Source organism: Hippocampus comes, unplaced genomic scaffold (assembly GCF_001891065.2).
Source record: "Hippocampus comes isolate QL1 unplaced genomic scaffold, H_comes_QL1_v1.1 scaffold213, whole genome shotgun sequence".
Lineage (NCBI taxonomy): Eukaryota > Metazoa > Chordata > Actinopteri > Syngnathiformes > Syngnathidae > Hippocampus > Hippocampus comes.
Window position 1 is genome coordinate 1 of NW_017806232.1, and position 21,988 is coordinate 21,988.

The 21,988-nt window shown below is 44.7% G+C and overlaps 3 protein-coding genes across 8 annotated transcripts; 1 reads left to right on the top strand and 2 right to left on the bottom strand.

The window, feature by feature from the left end:
• Positions 1 to 1,862: 1,862 nt before the first annotated feature.
• dusp26 (dual specificity phosphatase 26) lies at positions 1,863 to 3,170 on the top strand. Its single transcript, XM_019856436.1, has 2 exons — positions 1,863 to 2,107; positions 2,526 to 3,170. The coding sequence occupies exons 1-2, from the start codon at positions 1,900 to 1,902 to the stop codon at positions 2,741 to 2,743; spliced, it is 426 nt and encodes a 141-aa protein (XP_019711995.1). The 5' UTR covers positions 1,863 to 1,899; the 3' UTR covers positions 2,744 to 3,170.
• A 1,436-nt stretch (positions 3,171 to 4,606) lies between these two features.
• On the bottom strand, positions 4,607 to 6,866 carry ppiab (peptidylprolyl isomerase Ab (cyclophilin A)). Its single transcript, XM_019856435.1, has 5 exons — positions 6,717 to 6,866; positions 6,361 to 6,391; positions 5,958 to 6,046; positions 5,519 to 5,691; positions 4,607 to 5,223 (listed from the first exon to the last, which is right to left on the bottom strand). The coding sequence occupies exons 1-5, from the start codon at positions 6,783 to 6,785 to the stop codon at positions 5,088 to 5,090; spliced, it is 498 nt and encodes a 165-aa protein (XP_019711994.1). The 5' UTR covers positions 6,786 to 6,866; the 3' UTR covers positions 4,607 to 5,087.
• A 773-nt stretch (positions 6,867 to 7,639) lies between these two features.
• Positions 7,640 to 21,755, bottom strand: zmiz2 (zinc finger, MIZ-type containing 2). 6 transcript variants are annotated; one of them, XM_019856431.1, is made up of 21 exons: positions 21,435 to 21,755; positions 19,855 to 19,926; positions 19,420 to 19,501; positions 18,645 to 18,762; positions 18,111 to 18,328; positions 17,272 to 17,428; positions 16,690 to 16,923; positions 16,283 to 16,495; positions 16,067 to 16,150; positions 15,273 to 15,450; positions 14,987 to 15,128; positions 14,572 to 14,782; positions 14,373 to 14,478; positions 13,410 to 13,567; positions 12,730 to 12,797; positions 12,097 to 12,165; positions 11,779 to 12,029; positions 10,990 to 11,105; positions 10,126 to 10,165; positions 9,860 to 10,030; positions 7,640 to 9,706 (listed from the first exon to the last, which is right to left on the bottom strand). In XM_019856431.1, exons 2-21 carry the CDS (start codon positions 19,901 to 19,903, stop codon positions 9,678 to 9,680), a joined length of 2,694 nt encoding a protein of 897 aa, XP_019711990.1. In that variant the 5' UTR covers positions 19,904 to 19,926; positions 21,435 to 21,755; the 3' UTR covers positions 7,640 to 9,677. The 6 variants fall into 6 exon arrangements, with proteins under 6 accessions (XP_019711990.1, XP_019711989.1, XP_019711988.1 ...); XM_019856430.1 differs by lacking the exon at positions 10,126 to 10,165 and having other exon boundaries at positions 9,860 to 9,994; positions 21,435 to 21,754; XM_019856429.1 differs by lacking the exon at positions 10,126 to 10,165 and having other exon boundaries at positions 21,435 to 21,754.
• Between the last annotated feature and the right edge of the window lie 233 nt (positions 21,756 to 21,988).

Here is a 21,988-nt window from a genome sequence, read left to right on the forward strand (position 1 = left end):
ACCATGTACAGTAAGGCCTAAAAACGCCTTACTATATGCATGGTCGTTTTTTTCGTCAAAAACGCCTTAGTATACATGGTCGTTTTTCTCGCCTAAAAATGCCTTACTGTACATGGTCGTTTTTTTCGCCAAAAACGCCTTACTCTACATGGTCGTTTTATTTCACCTAACAACGCCTTACGATACATGGTCGTTTTTTTCACCAAAAAACGCCTTACTATACATGGTCGTTTTTTTCGCCTAAAAATGCCTTAATGTACATGGTCGTTTTTTTCGCCAAAAACGCCTTACTCTACATGGTCGTTTTTTTTCACCTAACAACGCCTTACGATACATGGTCGTTTTTTTCGGCTAAAAACGCCTTACTATACATGGTCGTTTTTTTCGCCTAAAAATGCCTTAATGTACATGGTCGTTTTTTTCGCCAAAAACGCCTTACTCTACATGGTCGTTTTTTTTCACCTAACAACGCCTTACGATACATGGTCGTTTTTTTCGGCTAAAAACGCCTTACTATACATGGTCGTTTTTTTCGCCTAAAAATGCCTTAATGTACATGGTCGTTTTTTTCGCCAAAAACGCCTTACTCTACATGGTCGTTTTTTTTCACCTAACAACGCCTTACGATACATGGTCGTTTTTTTCGGCTAAAAACGCCTTACTATACATGGTCGTTTTTTTCGCCTAAAAATGCCTTAATGTACATGGTCGTTTTTTTCGCCAAAAACGCCTTACTCTACATGGTCGTTTTTTTTCACCTAACAACGCCTTACGATACATGGTCGTTTTTTTCGGCTAAAAACGCCTTACTATACATGGTCGTTTTTTTCGCCTAAAAATGCCTTAATGTACATGGTCGTTTTTTTCGCCAAAAACGCCTTACTCTACATGGTCGTTTTTTTTCACCTAACAACGCCTTACGATACATGGTCGTTTTTTTCGGCTAAAAACGCCTTACTATACATGGTCGTTTTTTTCGCCTAAAAATGCCTTAATGTACATGGTCGTTTTTTTCGCCAAAAACGCCTTACTCTACATGGTCGTTTTTTTTCACCTAACAACGCCTTACGATACATGGTCGTTTTTTTCGGCTAAAAACGCCTTACTATACATGGTCGTTTTTTTCGCCTAAAAATGCCTTAATGTACATGGTCGTTTTTTTCGCCAAAAACGCCTTACTCTACATGGTCGTTTTTTTTCACCTAACAACGCCTTACGATACATGGTCGTTTTTTTCGGCTAAAAACGCCTTACTATACATGGTCGTTTTTTTCGCCTAAAAATGCCTTAATGTACATGGTCGTTTTTTTCGCCAAAAACGCCTTACTCTACATGGTCGTTTTTTTTCACCTAACAACGCCTTACGATACATGGTCGTTTTTTTCGGCTAAAAACGCCTTACTATACATGGTCGTTTTTTTCGCCTAAAAATGCCTTAATGTACATGGTCGTTTTTTTCGCCAAAAACGCCTTACTCTACATGGTCGTTTTTTTTCACCTAACAACGCCTTACGATACATGGTCGTTTTTTTCGGCTAAAAACGCCTTACTATACATGGTCGTTTTTTTCGCCTAAAAATGCCTTAATGTACATGGTCGTTTTTTTCGCCAAAAACGCCTTACTATACATGGTCGTTTTTTTCGCCTAAAAACGCCTTACTATAATACATGGTCGTTTTTTTCAGTTCAGAAAGTATGCCTGCCAACTGCCCTCGTGAGTATTTGCGGATTTGAAAGTGGATGGATGGATGGAAATTGCAAAGCATCGACTTAAATACTTAACAATTTAACACTTTCATCCACCAACAATGATAACCTCAAAACTGAAAACATGATAAGCTGTCCACTGTAGTAACCGCTGTCCCTGAAAAATTTATACATTTTACCTTTTGTAGAAACATGGCATCGGACCGTCGGGAGCTGGCTCGCGTGGGTATCACTCACATTGTGAACTGCGCGCAGAGCCGATGGCGTGGCGCCGCCGACTGCTACGCTGGCATGAACGTGACGTACCTCGGCATCGAGGCGCACGACTCGCCCGCCTTCGACATGAGCAAAAACTTCTATCCTGCTGCAGAATTCATACACAAAGCGCTCACTGGAGGAGGTATGTAGTTTGTGTGAACTGTGCTTGTGTTTGTGCGTGTGTGTATTTGTGTTCCCCTATTATTTGTTTTCAAATCTTTAAATGGCCTCGCCCCAACTTACCTCTCTGAGCCCCTCCGCCACAATGCGTCTGCTTCGGTGCCTCAGGTCTGACCAGACTTTATTAGAGGTACCGAGAACTAAGCGGAGGCTCACAGGGGATTGAGCCTTTTTCCGTTGCTGGTTCCTTTCTTTGGAATGACCTCCGACGGTGCGTTCGGCAAGCCATCTCGCTGCCCATCTTTAAAACGTGTGTGTGTTTGTCTGTGTGTGTTTACACGTCATGTATGTGTGCCATGTTTGTATTGCTACTGTGTGGAAGTGTATGATTGTGTGTGCGTCGTGACTGACAGTTGTGTTTTGGTTCTGGTGGCGCACAGGTAAGGTTTTGGTCCACTGTGCAGTGGGCCTGAGCCGGTCGGCCACGTTGGTCCTGGCCTACCTGATGATCCGGCAGAACTTAACCCTGGTGGAGGCCATCAAGACCGTCAAGGACCACCGCGGGGTCACACCCAACCGAGGATTCCTACGCCAGCTCAGTGGCCTGGACGGCATCCTGCGTGAGAGCCGTCGCGCGGCCGCCGCGCAGACCGGCTAATGCTAAGATAATGCTAATGGCTAACGTCACAGCATGCATACACACGACTGAAAATGAAACAGCTAAAAACTGCCCAAATGATGACAGTTGAGTGACCAAGTGCTCAGTCAGATTAGCACTAAAGGCTAATGTTAAGGGAAAAAAAAAAAGAAGCCTGAGCTAATTTTTTTTTCATCAGTTTGACAGAAAATTTATCTCACAATTACCTCCAGGATCATGGTGATAAAACGGTTTTCTATTGTGACGTCCTATTTCACCACAAAAATACAAACGCTAATTAGCTTAGCGGAAATGCGAACAAACAAAGAGCTGGATTTGTAAAATTTGTCTTGATCGTGTTGAATACTAATGTGTTACAGTTTTGGTTCTATTTTATAAGAAAAACACTCCACAAATGTGTCAACAAACAACACAAAAACAAGAAACGCTAAATGTTAGCAGAGCAACAAAGTGCTTTGAAGAGGCCCGCAGGTCTGTTCGCGACCTAAGCTAATTGGTCCGCCGGTTAACGGTCTGACAAAATAGACCAGATGAATGAATTAGCCATCATGTAAGCAAATAGCTGGATCTTTACAGTATAATCAATGTTCATAGAGTGAAATCCTCATTTGATTGTTGTTGACCACGAGAAGACTCACGTGGTCAAGTTCAGCGCCGACGTTTACTCGAATATAGCGCAGCGCAAGCTAACCTTGTTTCTTGCTAAAACTTACACCGTTGTCATTCTCTAAGGCGAACATGGCACAGATATGAGCAAATTTAACGTGGAATGCTAGCTGTAAACTTAGCAAGAACCATTCAAGCGTTTTTAAGAGGAGAGAGTAGAGCAAGGCGATAAGGCAAAAATATATTTGCGATCCACTTTTGAATATCATTTGATTGCAATTATTTTTTTTCCAGTATTGTTCAATTCAGTTCATCTCTATTGAAAACGAAACTAAAGAGTACTTAAACATTTTATTACTACATGAAGCACTGTAAAAATATTTATATATATATATATATATATATATATATTTAAAATCAGAACAATAACACAAAAGGGTGAAAAAAATATTTGGGGGAGTAATGTCAGACGTGGACCAGCAGGGGTCAGTGTTCAGAAACTTACGAGAAACCAAAGGAGAGGCTCGCATTCTAAAAGCCAATGTTTGAATAGAGGCGTGAGGGCAAATGTTCGAAACAAATTTAACAATTTGGGGGGAGTTTACACACTCACATTTCAAGGAATATGCCCATAAATGATGATCGACCTGAAATTCAATGCTATCGCTAATTGCCTGAGGACAGATTGTACGTTAGCGAGTTAACTAGTTAGCTCATTAGCTTTCCTGCTTTATTGGGAAAACTGCCGAGATTGACGTTTGTATTAGCTGGCCACTTGGGGACCAACATATGTTCTTTTTGTACACACGAGTAAATGTTCATATTTGTAAAATGAAAATTTGGTGCTCCACTGTGTCAACAGTTTTGTCATGTTTCAACTTTAGCCTGAAAAGCAAATGTGCTCGTCTTGATCTGTGGACGTCAAACGTGTTGTGTTTGGTTCTGTACCGTGATAAGCTGTCACTTTAAATCTGATTTCCTTTTTTTTGTTTGTTTTGATAATTATTTTGGAAATCATTTTGATGCCTTACTATTTGATTTTCTTTTAGACTTTCCTTTCTATGCTTTTATGGTGAACTTTTTTTTTTTTAAATTCCAAACTGCCTGCTCTCTATAAACAGTTCCCGTTCGTCACAAAATAACATTTTGTTGACTCTCTTTTCCATGATGGCTAGTAGGCCGTGTTCGTTTTACAAATAAATATTTTCAATACAATTGTATTTTTATATGATAAATGTCTTGACACTTTTTTTTTTTTTGATAATTCTGACTTTTGGGGGATAAAATCATGACCTCTCAAAATTTTGTCTTGACATACAGTATATAGCTGTCAAGTGGTAGTGAGTTTAAAGTTGTTGTTTTGTGTGTGCATATTTAAAAAAAAAATCTTCCTAAGGTGCAATTTTGGGCCGCCTGAAACTTTTATTTGGCAAGTCATCTCTTTAGAAGGAAATAAAAAAATTTCCAGTGGAGTCGAAATTTGTTAACGGAGAAAGAATTTTTTTTGAAGGCAATTTTTTTCTGGAAAGAATTGTTTAACTGAAAAAAAAAAAAAAAAACAACTCGCCAAAACAACATCCCATTTGCTAACCTTTTGGCGAGCATTTTTTTTTTTGCTTGGCGAGACTGAGGAGAAAAGCATTCCCAAGTCTGGTGGCGAAGAAGACGTGACGCAAAAGGGCTGACGTGATTTTGTGGAAATGCAACGGCGAGCAGGCGGGCAGGGGGCATTCTGGAGCTACTTGAGTTGGCCGCAGTTAACGATAACCACCTTGGCTTTGGGGCTTCCGTTTTTGGTGCCTTGCTTTTCCATCTCCTTCAGTACGTCGGTTCCTTCCAGCATCTTCCCAAACACCACATGCTTACCGTCCAGCCTGCACGCAAATCGACACAAAATCATTGGAGTCTTCATTTAGGAGAAAAGTTTGCCTTTTTTTTTTTTTTTTTTCCACAAAAGTCGGAACTGTGAGGTGGCTTGCGAGGGTAGTAATATTTTGTAACCACGTAACTTTACAAATAAAGATTGCTATAATTTCAGATATGTTTTCTTTGTTCCTAAAAATTGAGATTTTTCTTGAAAAACAGTTTAATCAGGAATTTGCAATAATTTTTTTTTTCTTTTCGATAAAATGGCCTGTGTGCGTACTCGCGTGGGCATCGGATACTCACCAGTCGGTTTTATGTGTGCAAAGGAAGAACTGCGAGCCATTGGTGTTGACTCCAGCATTGGCCATGGAAAGCGTCCCAAAGCCGGTGTGCTTCAGGTTGAAGTTCTCATCATCGAAGGACTCACCATAGATGGACTTCCCTCCCGTCCCGTTGTGGTTGGTAAAGTCGCCGCCCTGCAGCGCCCCAAAATGTTAGCATTAGCCGCATCCTGACGAGAGGGGCTGCAAAACTATATAGGCGCGTCATGAAAAGAGGAACACACCCTATTAAAAACAAACAAAAACGTGAACGTCACATAAGGTGGCATGCACTTTGGAAACACAGGCGTTATTAAAGCACAGTAGCGAGCCATGAAAAGAGGGTTACATTTAAAGGCACCTTTGACAATCTTCACTCAAGGACCTTTAAATGCAGCCTGAAGTTCCCCAAGAGTGTATACCTGGCACATGAACTTGGGAATGATGCGGTGGAAGCTGGAACCCTTGTACCCAAAACCTTTCTCGCCGGTACACAGGGCCCGGAAGTTCTCTGCCAATCAAAAAGCGTCCATCAACACGGTGGCTATTTTGTGTCTTCATTCTTTTCTGACAGCTCAAACATGGAATCTTGCTCCAGAAAATTGTATTCATTTACTCTCAACTTGGCTAAACTGCTTCTAGTACGATGTGGATCTGGATCAGATTTGAGCCTCAACGTGTTGCCATGCCTATGTAATCTGCAGCAACAAGATTACAGAATGATGTTAATCGCTAAATTTGGTTCATCGATAGATAGATATTGTTTTCGATCCCACCCCCCGTCTTGATTGACAGTCGGTCATGCAGAGGCAGACGATTACCTACCAGCAGTTTTTGGAACTACGTCCGCGAAAAGCTGTAACACAAAACACACATTCATATTTTGATAGTCGCTGTTATTGTCATTCTTATTGTTATGACGATCAAAACGTGTTGTTGATTTTTTTAACGAACATTGTTTTCTTCACTGGGAACACATTACGTCACCTATTCACGTTGATGACACTGAATAAATCTTCTAGAAGATGCTTCCATACTTCTTCCAGCTGCGAGATTTTATTATTATTTTTTTTTTAATCGATTTGACTTTCGGTCTGTGCACCACGTAAGGTGGCGATCACACGAGCGACTTTAGACAAACAATCCATAAAATACGTAGAATAATAACTTTAATTAATTACCTCCATTGTGATCCTCCCCGCCTGGGCGTCAGCAATGGTGATGTCGAAGAAAACTACGGGATTTGGCATCTTTTAATTGGGAAAAGAAGCTGATTTTATCTTTATTAAATTTGAACCACAACAGACGTCTGACGACAGAATCGATGCGGGACGAGTTTTATCCTAACCTGATTAACGTCACTGTCATCAGAAGCCAATCACAACCGGGTCCTCGGAGAGAACTAACCAATAGCGGCAAAAGGTGGGCGGGCTTTAAGGGTAAAAACGTAACGATGAGCTTTGACAGTCACAACAATCCGTGCGGGCGGATGCTAGCAGGCTGTAGTTCTATTTCTATTGGCGGCGTTTCTAGGTGAATGAATCAAACGTACCCATTCAAGTTTCAACGTTTTCACTTTAAAATAAAAGGCTTGTGTTGCATTTTATGTTCTGTATTAAAAGGATAATGGCAAAACAAACAAAGAAAGCTAACTTTTCTTTTTAAGAAGTACAAAACTCAAATGATAAGACATCGGATTCACTTTTCATGATTTCTCTGTGTCGTCTTTACCTTCTTCAAGCAGGAAACGTAAAAATAAGTAAAATGAATTATTTTTGTCACACACACACTGCAGTGTTGCGCAGGCATCTGTGGTCAAAAGTGATTATTCGCTGTCTTAATGCGCTCTATTCTGATTGCTCAAGCAGGTGGTGCAGGCAACAAAAATTAGAAGTTTGTTGAAATAATAAAGTGGTTTTAATCCTCATCTTCCAGCTCCAGCAAATGAACAAAGCAATCGCAGGTACAATCAATGATAATAACGATTACAAAATAAATAGAAAACAATGGCAATTAAAATGTGTTACAAAATATGTGCAATAGTTTACATCTTAAAAACGTGTTTCCTAGTAAATTTGCAGTTCAATAGTCTTTTTTTTTTAACCCCCCAAATAAAAGTCAACATTTATGTTGCCGTTTTGGGAACCTCAAAGTGTCTGTTAGGGAAAAAAAAAAGATCAGGTGGTTGAACACGGACAATAATGAACAGGAGGAAGAAGAACAAGAGCACATGTAATGCGATGAAAATAGGGAAATATTCACATGAGGCGACATTGCCAAACTGGAATGATGGAATGTGGGCGTTGTCTCAACGGTTCAACATGTTCGCCTCCAACATGGGAAGCCGTTTGAGCTTTTTTTTTCCCTTGGCCATGTACTACCAGGCTGTATAACTGACAACTCCATGTTACTCGCGAGGCATACTGTGCTCTACTTACCTTCTGTACCCGACGAGTACAACCAGTGAAGTGCTAGATGTCACTATTCTACAGTATATAGTACGGAATTTAGAAATGGGAATGTGACGTCACTGGGTGTGCTTGTCGTCTGCAATTGTCAACTGGTGCAGAGTTTTGCCTGACTAGAGGCATGTAGTTGTCCAACTAGTATGCCAAAGTTGGGATAGAGGACAGACAGCGTACGAGTGCGTGAACCTTAAGATGGATATCAAGTCATAAGTCGTCATACGGCTTTCATGCAACAAATTTGGTACAATGGTAGGACAAGCTACTTCTGACACGCAATTGGACATGTCGTTACAGATTTGAGCAAGGATCGTGCAAATTGACACATAATTTCGTTTCGTGGGCCACATAAAATGATGCGGTGGGCCACATCTGGCCCCCAGGGTTTGAGTTTGACACCTGTGCGCTAGCTGGTTACTAGAAGAATTTTCTCATGTTACGAGTAACATTAGAGTGGTGCACTTCAGTGTAGTACTTTGACACATTTGTGCTACATTAGCGTAGTTTCCGTAACATTGATGCTAATTTTCATTAGCTAAAGCATTTTGCATTTTGTTTCATTTCAAAGTTGCTTGAAAGCCATTGGAGCACCGAGTCAGTATCGATGATATCCCAGTTGTGAACTAGTGAACAGTTTTGCCTCACGAGTAACATGCAGCTGTCCTCCCAATGTGCCAAAGTTGTCCTACTTGTGACGACAAAGAGTGTACATGGACCTTACGATTTCCACAGTTAACTCGAGGCACAGAAGATTATTGATGACCTTTGGCACGATGGCAATCTAATTTCTTATGAGATCGAAGTTATTGTGATGGCTATTTTGCTAACCCGGAAGTCGGATGCCTGGCTCACTGAAACCCCGCCTCTCGCCGTGTGCCTGCCCGCCCTTTTCCTGACATCGTCCTTCAACCGGCCCACAAAACAGGAAATAGTAAGAAAGTCGCCGGGTAGGGCGCCTCGGCTGAAGTGGCTGCTCATAAAGACTCTGCCGGAGACGCTTGTCGGGCGTCTCACCGGCTGCTCGAGAAAGCGAGCATGTGTTTAGTCAGCGGGGGCGGTACGGGGGGAGTCTCCTTAATCTTATACATATAAGATTGAGGACCTAATTGTTTTCTTAGATTGGGCGGTGCTAAGAGAGCAGGAATGCTCAGACATGGGTGAATGGAAGAGAACACGTCTTTGGGGACATTTTTTTGGTGAGGAATTATTAGCAATTTAACATGGCTAAAAGATATTTTGACTAAATTGAATAAAATTAAATTGTCCACGTCCAGCAAGTAACGCGCCACCTCTCCTGCGGTCCCCAAAGGACCGAGTAGTGTTACTACTGCAGGACAGCGGTTAGTTACTAGAACGGTTTCAATGTATATTAGCAGCCCAAAGATGTTACTACAAGTGGAAAATGCTACTAGTAATATAATGGTTGTGCTGCGCAATCTGGACCGGGAACGCCGCAGTCTTCCAAAGTTACGTGAAAAAGGATCCGAGTGACAAATTGAAGGGGAGGAGACGACGACATCGAAGACAAAAAAGAAGATGACGACGACAGAGAAGATGACAAAGAAGGAGAAGATGAAGAGGAAGGCGGGGAGAGACGCTCAGTTGTTCTCAAAGAGCGACAAAAGGTCGTCGCTGCTGTTGCTGGGCAGGTCGGGCGGACCCAAGTACGACAACAGCTCATCCGGGTTGGTCAGCTCGGGCAGAAGCTATAACAAATATTTGGGGAAAATAAAAATGCAGGACATCAATCAATCAGTTAATTTGTATTCGAGGACAGCAATTTCTTTCAGCTGAGGTTGTTTTTAAACCAAATTGTGACTCAACTTCATCAATGCATTGAATGAAAAGAAATGGCTCACATCTAGCGAGTGATCGGCCGCCCCTCCGCCGGCCCCTCCCTGGGGGGCCCCCAGACCGAAGGAGCCCTCGGCGTGCAGCCGTGCATTGTGGGAAGCGGCCCCGCTCCTCTCCTCGCCGAGGTTCTGGTTGGCGTGCTGCGGGAGCAAGGCATTGTGGGAAGGGTGCGGCGCCTGGCCGTGTGGAAAGAGGAAGCGCAATGAAGGATGGCGGGTGAGAGGAAGCGCGACAGTTGGCCAGCAGCTGCGCGCGACAATCGGAAACTCACGAAACGGGCATGAATGCTTGCTTAATGGCTCTCGGCGGCACTAACGAGGCAGCAGGGAGAGACAGTCAGCTGTTCAATTTGTAAGACAGTCAACTCTTGCTATAACACAGATTTTGCCGCTTTTTTTTTTTTTTAAATAGGTTTTTACAGGCGAGTCTGAATTCAGAGTCGCGCGCCTTCAGTGCAATACCATGCCATGAAACAACAATTACATTACATTCTCTTTTAGAATGACGATGCTAATTTCTGTTATCCAGTCGGTGGCAATTCACATTTCATGTTAGCATTGAGCTAGCAGAAGTTCATTTTGAAAATTTTACGAGCTTGTAAAGTGAAAATCCATCCATCCATTCATCCATTTTCTAATCCGCTTATCCACACGAGAGTCGCGGGCATGCTGGAGCCCAACCCAGCTGTCCTCGGGCAGGAGGCGGGGGGGACACCCTGAACTGGTTTCCCAGCCAATCACGGGGCACACATAGACAAACCATTCGCGCTTACAGTCACACATAGGGAGAGTGTTCCATGAACCTGCCATGCATGTTTTTGGAATGTGGGAGGAAAACCAGGCAGGCACAAGGAGAAAATGCAAATTCCACACAAGATGGCCGGCAATCGAAGACACAATTTCAATCCGTTTTCACTCAAACAGTTCTGAGTGTCCATTTCCTCATAATAATAAGAGAACGTTATTGTACGAGCATGCAGGAACGTGCCTGGACCGCTGGCGGTAAAAACCGTGATGATTACATAACACCGGGCAAGGTCTGCGCTTTCAAGCACTTGGAAGAAAGAGTCCAGCACCGCCCGAGGCGTCAACATCGATGACGTGCGTCTTACGTAAGAGCGTTTCGTCTGGCTCACCTGCTCGTGCTGGTAAGATAGCGGCGGGCCGGAGGAAGGGTACTCCCCCAGGGTCGGCGTGCCGGGAGTGTTAGGGAATTCGGGGAAACCCGACTGGCTGGCAAAGCCTCGGCTCCCTGAGGAAAAACAGCAACAATGTCAGAAGAGAAAAGAAGAAAGAACGTTCCGGGTCACGTAGCATCAAATGGCGGATCGTGCTACTTAACTTGAAAGCTTCCTTTCTTTTAATTCATCTATGTTCCGACTACACGGTGACGCTTGTTCACACATTTTTTTTTCCCTCCAGCGTGAAAATAAGCAAATTCTTATGAGAATGAGTTGACAGTTCACAAAAAGATATACTAGTCGAAAAAAAAAAGACTTAAAAATTTAGAAAAAATATCTATTAAAAGCGCTTTTAAGATTAGTCATCTTTCTCCAGAATAAATAAAAAATATGCAAAAATATACATTAAAAAGAAAATTCCCAGAAAAAAAAAGCATTTGTTTCAAGAAAAACAATTGATGTGATTGTTTTTGTTCTTGAAATATTTAATGGAATTTCCAAAAGAAAAAAATTCTGAAAAGTGTTTTATTTTTACAGCAGTCTTTTGAGGGGGAAAAATATTTTAGTTGCTCGATTTTAACTTGACTTTCACTGAAAACAAATAATGCAAATGAAGGACTTTTATGAGATGGGAGTGGTTTTCTGGCAAAAAGAAAATGTTTCTGAACTACATTTTAAGAAAGCCAGAAAAAAAAAAAAAAAAGCGAAAAAAGTGGGTAAAAGTTGCAGTTGCAGTTCTCTCACCAGGTCTGTTGTAGTCTGGGCTGCCCCTGTTGCCCCCAGCCGGCGCCCCGGCACTGGCGTACGGCGAGGAGGCGGGCCCCAGCGCGGCGATCATCTCCATGACGTTGGGCATCAGCATGTGACTGGGGCTGACTGTGCGACAGCGTTTGAGCGCCGGCCCGTCAGATTCCTCCTTCACGTGCAGGTCAGGCTTGACCGGCACCGGCCTCCAGCCGCACAACGGGTCGATGGTGATCTCCTCGTAATCGGAACTGGCGGACGGACATCGCAAATGAGCGCACGGCAAAGCGGCAATCCCGGAGCGGGATGAGGACTTACTTCTGGATGTAGACCAGGATCCCTAGCATATACTGGTCCACCTCCAGACCCTCCAGCAGAGCCGTCTTACTGAAATGACAGCACCGCGCTCCGTTACATCATCATCGGTCCGTTCAATTTTCCTACCGCCTTCACCTAATTCTGGGCCACCTTTGATCTAAAATATCAGACATAATAGAAACTTTTTTTTCGGACCCAGCAGATAAAGTTGTCAAGCTCTTTTAACCCTTTCATTCATGCGCCCTGCAACCTGATAACATGATAAACTGTCCACTGTAGTAACCGCTGTCCCCAAAAGGGTTAAATCTGTTTTGTTTTTGTTTTTTTGTTTGCACATGACAGCATAAGACAAACAATGACATTCAATCATTACCCCAGCCACCTCAAAATACAAATTGGTCGATTTTTCTTTTTGTTGTAAAGTTAAATTCTAAACGGCAGGATATTGCAAAACAGTCAACCGTTCCACCTGTCACTCATATTTTTTATTATTGTACGCGTTAAGAGATCAAAAAGAAGGTATTTTAGTCATTATATTTTACCATACTAGTGGGGCCCGAACATCTTAGCCTCAATTTGAGCCCAGAAAAACCCTGGTCATCATCATCATCATCATGCTCCATGGGCACCTACTTGCAGACGGGACACCTCCACGTTCCTCGTTCACAGTTGAGCTGCAGGTACGACTCCAGGTCAAAACACTACAAAGAAGAGTTTTAAAAATTTGGAATAAATAAATAACCTTGCATTTTTTTCATCTTTAAAGTTGCACTTTTTTCATTCACTGGACGCTATAATTCTTCCATGGCCGTATGTAGGCGGTATGATACAAACGAGATTTACTTCAAAGCTCCTCATTAATTTGAAGTAATATTTGTTTTTCCACACAGAATAAAGAATATGCACCTCGGTGTTTATATTTTCCGTTTACCTGTGTTGCCCCACCGTTTGTGTTCAAATATCCATATTTTAAAAGGTTGTAACACTGCGACACCTCGGCTATTATTTGAACCCATAGGTGGTTTATGCCTTGTTTGCTAGCATGAAGCTACGTGGACTTGGCTTAAGCAAAGCGATGGTTTTTTTGTTTGTTTGTTTTTTTAAACACAAGATGCAATATGTTTCATTTGATGTTTAGCTTGATTTCAACTGTTAGTAGTATCAAACAGTTTGTTGCCTCATTTTTTTTTCAATCATTGTCCCCTATTTGCCAAGCTACGTGTTATAAGGCGAGTTGAGTGCAAAACCATCAAGGCGCTGTTTTGTCAAAGTGCTTCGCACGTGTGAATTAGGCATTTGAGCCGTGTCCGAACCTGTATGTGGCGGCAGTCGTGTCCTCGTGCCGGCAGCTGGATGCGCCGGAAAGTGATTGGACACTTGAGCGACACTTTGATGGCCGTTTGCTCCACGCCGTCCTCTCCGTTTAGCCCGGGGGTCCCGGGGATGGTGCCACTGCTGAAGTTTCTCTTGACTGAAACATATGAACGACCGCTTCACAATGACATCCGCCATTTTTAATCTGACATTGAACAGACTGCGAAAGAGCTCATTTCAAACACTGCGAGCGCTGGTTGTTCCTGTGCCACTCCAGTCCTGTAGGTGGCACTAATGCTCATTTCAACCTTGTACATCACAGGTAAACAAATCACAAGGGATAGTACTATCGATAACAAAAAGTACTTATTTTTAAATGTAATTGGAAAGACATTGGGGTGAACTGTAGCCTCCTGGCCTGTAGGTGGCAGTATGAAAAATTGTGAACTTGGGTCGGCCACAGCTAATATTTTAAAGTTAGTTTTTTCCATCAATCGTTGTGGGACAATTTGACTTCTGATGATAAACACAAAACGGTACTGTCATTTTATTATTATTTTAAGTTATCTTAAGTTAAACAAAACATTTTGTCAAGGAAAGCACATTGAAATGAGAGTGAATTGTATTTTCCTGACCTGTAGGTGCCAGCAATATAAATTAAAAAAAAACTTGAAGGCCACAGCTACAATTTCATCACAAAGGTTTACCCAAGAAAAAAATACGCAAGGACAAAAGGCACATTTTCCTCAACAAATGTGCCTGAGATGAAAACCAAATCTCCGTAGAATTAGTTTGTATTTGACTTAAATATAGAAAGATGTATTCTGGCTCTGTTTGTAATGACATTCAAGAAAATGCTGCACTGGTTTAGGACATCGAAACACTAGCAAATATGCAATTTTGTCACAACTTCAACTTTAAATTCGGCGGTATATGAATGGAGTGTTGAGTGTGCATCTCACTCTTGGTGATGCAGTGCTCCGCGGGCAGCAGCCGCTTCTTCATGAGTCCTTGCAGCACCGACCTGACGGAGGGCCGATGGACCAGCTGCAGCACGAACAAATGGGACTGCGGAAACAAACGCGCTCTTATAGAAAATCAAACGTGGAGATGGAACACGAGTTGAATTGTAATTTGGCGACGGCGCTTCCACGAACTTACGCAGCAGCAGGCGGTGACGGTGATCTGGACCGTGTTGCGGCCGGGCTGGCACACTTGCTTGAGGTACAAGGCCTTGTGGGAGGTCTTGTTGTCGCCGCGCTCGATGGACAAAGGCGTGGCGTTGACGCTCACCTGCACCGAGGCGGGCCAGTTGGTGTTCATCTGCCGGTCCTCGTGGTGGTAGCATTTGAACTGCAGCTCCAGATCGGGCCTGCGTAGGGCGGCGAACACAACACGGCGCTCAAGTCGCACATTGCATCGAATCGGAATGAAACATATTTCCCGTCGAGATGGCAATTCTCTCGCGCTGCAACATATGTGGAACAAACCACGTCATAGAGGGAATCGCGTCGTATTCGGAGCGTCACGACGGAATGTTGGCATCGGAGTTGAAAAAGTGAATTCGCCGCCTTACCTCATCATGAGCGTTTTGTAGACGGAGTCTCGAAGCTGGAAGGCGTGGTTACTGACCGCCAAGTTGTGCTCCAGCCTGAAAGGCTCCAAAACCACGCCGTCACGCACCGGAAAGGTCAGGCGGAGATCGTCACTAGGGTTACCTTGACCAGGAAGAAACAACGCAAGAACACATGTCGGTCTGATGACATCTACGCTATGGGAGGGGCGGGGGGCGCGATAAGTGATGATAATATCATGAAAAATCCCCAACTGAGGCCATGTGCGGGCTAACTGTAACGCCTCACCTGTGGCAGTCTGCGGGCCACCCATGTTGCTTTTGACATCGGGGGGCATGTAGGGAGATTTGGTCTCCTGGCCTGGGGAGAGGTAAGGCGGCATGGAGGTGCCAGGTGTCATGGGAGGTGTGGGATTGCCGCCCATGGGCGAGCTGGGGTACACGGGCATCCCTCCGCCCCGCCCGGGCTGTGAAGTGGAGACAACGGCTGAGAGTTATGCTTCAGTGACTAGAAAGCGTTCATGTGCAAAGGTGGCACTCCGGCTGGGCGAGTAAACCATTTCATCTATTAATTTGAGATTTTTTTTGTTCTTCATTATGAGGGTCATTTTTTTTTAACAGAATCCTGTGGTTAAAAGCATGTCTTATCCTGTTTGTTCTTCATTATGAGGGTCATTTTTGGGTTTTTTTTTTTCAACAGAATCCTGTGGTTAAAAGCATGTCTTATCCTGATGTGCATGATTTACACTTACAACATGGCTGCAAACAGAGGAGTTAGTTTGCAAACTCACAGTCACAGTTGGGACTTTGCCAATCCATCTTGGAGGGGGGAAAAAAAAACCAACTTGGGTGCACTCAAGATTCAAGTTTTGGCTCAGGTAACGACTAATCATGGCTCACTTTGAGAAAACAGGTGAGCTGTTAAGAAGAAGACTTCTGGAGGCGCAAAGATTAGATTACCATGAAGACAATTTTGGGTCTGACTATCCCTTTAAATTTTTATTTTAGGGCCATATTGCCCAGCCCTCAGGACAGCATCAAGAATCCTTCTGAATTTCGTATTGAGCATTTAGCGCCACTCACCCCGCTGGCCGCTGCTTGAGTGAAGGCGTTGTATCCTCCTGGGCCTGCAGGGGGCAGTCCTGTCTGCCCATTAAACACTTCTGACTGAAGACCAGCAACACAAGGAATCAGTATTTATGTATTTTAGTATTTATAATACTGCTTATTGATCATTCATTTGTTGTCGTGAGTATTGGAAACAACCCAAGATTCCTCCATTTTTTTGGGGGTGTTTACCTTGTAGTACTGGGGTGGGTTGGGCTGTCCGGCGCTGGCGGGGAACGGCGGCGGGTTGCTGTGTGACCCGGAGGCGTACTGGCCCATGGGGGGCATGCGGCCGGCCGGGTACGAGGGCGAGGGGGCGCACCTTTGTGGCGGTCCGGGGGGGTACTGCAGAGGCTGTTGAGGATACGCCGACATGGACGACATCCCGCCGCCGTTGCCGCCGAACTGCCCGTCACAAGTCAAAACAAACTTAGGTAGGGGTAGGGCTGCAAACAAGTGTTCAGCTTTGAAACTAGTTTCCAAGTTTACTGTTTCAAATGACACTTTGAGGGCAAGATTAAGGTGTAAGATTTGGGGTTTTAGATGACTATGTCAAGCCTGTATTGGGTTTTTAAATAAGGTTTTGGTAGGGTTCTCACCTCAGGGTGGAAAGTGCGTTTGAGTCCCTGCGTTCCACCAGGATATCCCCCACCTGCTCCTCCTCCACCGTGCATCTTCTGTGTGTGTCCAGGGTGAGATGGGTACAAGCCCCCGGTAGAGGGTGGCGCCAGTCCCGACCTGCTTGAGACCATACCGCCTTGGTTCATGGCCGGGGGTCCACGAGGGCCCCCGTGCGACATGAATTGGGGGCTGTAAGAGGAGGGTCCGCCCATCTGCCAGGGAAACAACAACAACAAAAAATAAGTGAAGAACGGTAGCGGGGTCATGCTGCCCTCTGGTGGCCATTACATGAACTAGGCTTGAGATCTACCATTAAGATTAAGGTTTCAAATTAGACTTCCAAGCAAGGGTGACGCTTTTTAACGTGGGTTGGGGTTTCATGTTTGATCTGATATCAAGAGTTACAGTTTCAAAATAGGGCTTAATCTCAGGATTTAAATAAGGTATTCAAAGTAGGGCTTCATGTTAAGGCTTCAACAAATTTGTTATGGTTTTGAACAAGGTTCCAATTTAGGATTTGAAACACCGGTTTCATATTTTGGCTTCAAGTGTCCGAGTACCTGCGCGTAGCTAATGTCCTGGTGCTGCTTCTCTTGTATGGCCGCCACGGTTGCGGTGGCAGTGGCGGTAGCTGTAGCGGCAGCCACGGCGGCGGCGGCGGCGGTGGTGAAGTCTGAGGGGGGGCGCACACCCATCCCACCGCTGTTACCCGAGTAACTGCACAGAGGGGAAAAGTCATATTTACAGACACAAATCTACTTAAGCAACATTAAACTTACGAAGACTGCAAGTCTCCCATGTTAGCTTCAATGTAAACCTGGCACGTTAGCTTTTGAAGGCAGCTTCTAACATTTCCTGTGACGTTAGATTGCTCTGTTATCTTCGCGTGAATTTACAGAATTATCTTCGGACATTAGATTTCAATCTTAGCTTCTAAAAATAGCTTCCGACATTAGCACTAATGTTAGAACTCAGGATGAGCAATATTTGCGTGTGACGTTAGCTTCAACGGTTTTCATAAGAGCTAAAAGAGACTGTTCGCTCCCACTGTTAGCTTACAATGTAAGTTTCAACTTTAGCCTCTGAAGTTACCTCCCTATAATAGCGTTCAATGTGAGCTTGACATTGATTTCGAACATTTTCGCTAACGTTCAAGCAAGGGAAAACATTTAACATTAGCTTCCAATATTTGCTTCCAATGTTTGCTTTCTAATTTACCTTTCAAATGAGTCAGTTTCGAACATTCGAGCTAAAAGAAGACGTTAGCATCCAATGTTGCCTCCAAACATTAATTTCAGTTACCTAGTTAGCTTCAAGTTTTGTTCGTTAAAATTTTGCTTGTAAGACAGCATTCAACCACATTACAGGGAAGCCCCCCATTTATTGGCGGGAACGGTACCTGCTGCCGTAGGTCGCTGCAGGGTTGTACCCTGCATTGGGGCGGCCATACATGAGCGGCTGGCCGTAACCTTTGGATATGGCGTCGCCGTACCCCTGCTGGCTCATGAACTGCGGCCCCATGGCACCAGCCATGCCGGGGCCGCCGCCTCCGCCCCCGCCGGGCATCATGTGACCACCCGTGCTGTCGCCAGGACCCATGGGTGGCGCTCCGATTACCTGCGCAGAAAACAGGGTTACACTCTCAGGTCACTTTATTAGGTACACATACATTGCAACGACACTTTTGTGGTGTTGGGTAAAAAAGGACATCACTTTCAACGTTGTCCGACATTTGTTTGAACATTTGTTTCCAATGCTAGCATTAAACGTTAGCGTCAACATGAGCATTTCTTCACTGGTTTGCCACACTGCTTTCTTTATGGGTGGCCCACGGGCTCTATTTTGCCCAGCTTCGTTAGTATATCGTAAAAATGCATTTGGTCGTAGCTTTTCCTTTCCTTTGCTATTTTGATGAAGCAGTGCCACATGTTACCTGGCTGTGCGTGGGATTGGTCACGCCCCACACTGTGGTTACTACAGAGAGAGATCCTGCGTGTTGATTGGCTGCTGGTTGCCAGGAGACTGGCTCATGGAGGAAGGCTCCGTCACCGCTGCCGAGGGGGGGAGAGAGAAAAAAAAGGGCCATGAAGGTGGCGGCGGGCCTTAGTGGTTCTTCACACCAGGACCTCCTCACAGTTTCCCCACTAGCTGTGTTCAAGTGCAATTATGAAATTATTAATGAACAATCAGCAGCCGGTTATGACCCATTTGGACGGAAACGGGAAGGGGATGATGGTCAGACACTCTCTCCTTGTAACCATCAACAGGAAATGGACACATCACTTTTTGGGGGCGCAATAATAAACAATATTTTTGTGCCTTGTTTATTTCACTTGTTTCAATTAGCATCTGTTTAGCTCTTTCACTGCTAAATGCTAAGCTACGTCCACCAGCCAGTCACCTTTTTAGACCTCTCATTTTGAAAACGGCCGTGTAGCAAATTAACCAATAGGAAGTCAACGCTTCCTTCCTTCTCATGGATGAATAGAATACAACCTTCCTCGGGAAATGGTGCCCCCTGGCGGCTTGGAGCATCAAATAAAGACAATGCGCTGAATGAGTTACAATTTGAACATCTGAACAGTTTTGACAAAAGATTTATGGCCATGTCGAGAACACCCAAATGCGAAATTGAAGGTGTACAAAGTGTTCGTGACCTAAATGAGGATTGTTGCGGCGTGAATGCGTGTGTGCGCGCATGCACATACCTTTGAGGAGTGGGATGCGGGGCTCGTTTCATGGAGTTGAGGGGTTTCATTGGAGGAGCATGGGGGTGACTGGGGAGCGCCCCTGAGAGAGATAAACGCACAGAGGAAGAAGCTCAGTCAGCCACTTTGGCGTCGCCATGGTCACCGTCGGCTTCAACGACACCACTGCCTTTCATGTGTGACTGTACGCGGACACGACGAGTGCTCGCCTCCTCGCACGGGGACCGGGAGGGCCTGAGGGGAGGGGGGGGGTGATGTATGGAGCTAAATTTATCTTGTTGATTTCAAAAGGAAACACTTTCTGATTTTAATGTTGACATTTCTTCTTGTAAATTTTGCAGGGATGCATTCATCGCAATACCGGAATCATTATCCGATACTGGGCATCTCGTACTAGAAAAATGCTACAGATACCAGAGAAGACATTTTACCAACCTAATGAACACACCAAACAGACTGGTGGAGTAGAGGCCATGTCTGCCATGTGGAGATATCGAGCAGGCCGCGCTATCGTCACAGACAAAGCAATGATAAAATACCACAAAAACACAGAGGGAACATGGCATCGGTATTCCTCCTTGTGTAGCCATTAGACTCTTCATCGTCTCTCATTTTAGTACACTTTTTGCATCGTGCCCCTAGTGTTCAGTCTGACATACCACATAACTGGAGCAGCGTGCGTTATCGACAAGATTTCCGTTCACTGCCATTCATGGCCAAAAAATGTCAAATATGCATTGCAACTGGGTCGGATTTCAGTGAATGAAGTGAAACGTGCGGCAAGACTATTCGATGTTAAAATGTCAACGTTACTCAAAAAAGTGACGCGAGAAAAAGTTATACTGTGATTAAGGAAAGTTTGTGCTTTGTGTTTTTAACAACACTGAAAATCAAGTGTTGTTAAAAACACATTTTCGTCACAATTGCAAGATGTAACAGCGCTTCGAAGCATCAATCGATGCCAAGTGCCGCTAGCTCGTTTATGGTGGTTTGCGTTATATGTTAGCATGACTGGCAGAGTTACTAGGTTTGGTTAAACAATTTGTGTTTAAATAAATAATGATGAATCTCATGTTCTATGCGTGAGTTTTACAATAAACGTCAACTGAGACGACAGAAGACGACGCCAGCTTTGAGGGCGCAACCGCACAACTTCCAGTTGACACAACTTAGGGTGCCATGCCAAGTTCAGGGTTTCAAGCGCAGGTTAGGATGTCAAAGAAATGTTCAGATATTACAGGTTTCAATGCAAACTTGAAGAACCATGTGAGATAACTATCCTCAGCAGCAGGTGGCGCTCTGCTTTAAAAGAAGAGGAAAACAGAAGCAATTGAATCACCGTGATCATCAATTACAATTAATAACTCAAAAGTCATATTTGACATCAACATGATGGAACATCTTCAGGTGAATGTATGTGCGCGAACGTGCACATGGAAACGAAGCAAAAGTCTACTCCTCACGCGCACGTGCACAACATCACGCGTGGAAGGCGCTACAGGTGCCGCATACCCACGCACACAATAAAGAGTCATACAAAACAACACAAAGAATTCCCGCAAACAAAAACAACACGAACCTGCTGCACTGACAAACACACTTGTGCACGCGCACGACCCAGCCAGACATGAATCCGTCAGACAATGAGAAAATGTGTGCACGCGCCCGCTTAGAGCCAATTACCTGTGCCTGCGCGTGCGCGTGACGCCCGCGATAACACAACGCTGCACGACGCGAGCACGCACACCTCCTGGCTTTCCAGCCACCGGCGCTCACCGCTTTCGGCGGCACAACGGAACAAAGCGGCGTGCACGCGGCTTTTCGCGACCAACGCACAAGACGCGTTCGGTACCGCCTACCTGGCTGGTGTGACCATACCGTTCGTACGTGCGCGCGACCCCGGTAACGGCGCGTGCATCTGTGCGCGTGTTCGCGCAACGCGCGAACGCGGCGTTGGGGTGAGCTGGGAGCCCGACGCCGCCGTGCTCGCGTCGTGACATTCGAACGCACCTTACCTGTCTGTACGCGGGCGTCCACGTCCCGAAGCCAGACGCCTCGGTGAGCTAGCTTAGCTTAGCTCGGCATAGCAAGATCGCTAGCTCGTGTGGTGTCGCAGTCGGCTAACGCCGGACTAGCTGTCAAGTTTGGCTGTAAAGTCTCCCCTTTCTGCGCTCATTGTGTCCACAAGGAGGAGCCAGGCGGCGCAGTCCCAAGTGTTTAAAATCGGGGCGACCTAACACTTCCGGTCGGCGTCACGTTTAATTACGCTAAGTCGGCGAACCAATTACAGCTAGCTCGTCGAGGACGCGGAGCTCACTTTAGTAAAGACAGACCATTGCACAATGACAAGCTATAATGAATTCATGACGTCACCGCCACTCGCCTGCCCCTCCTCCTCCTACTCCAAGCGAGCATGGCGTCACCAGGAAGCATACAGGTACTGGCCGTGCGTCTTTACGTCCGCCATCTTGGAAAGGTACTGACAGTTTGGGGAAGAGAATAAAAAAATATGTTAAAAATATGTCTACGTTTCTGTGTGCGCGCGTATTCTCTAGTCTTTACTTCTCTA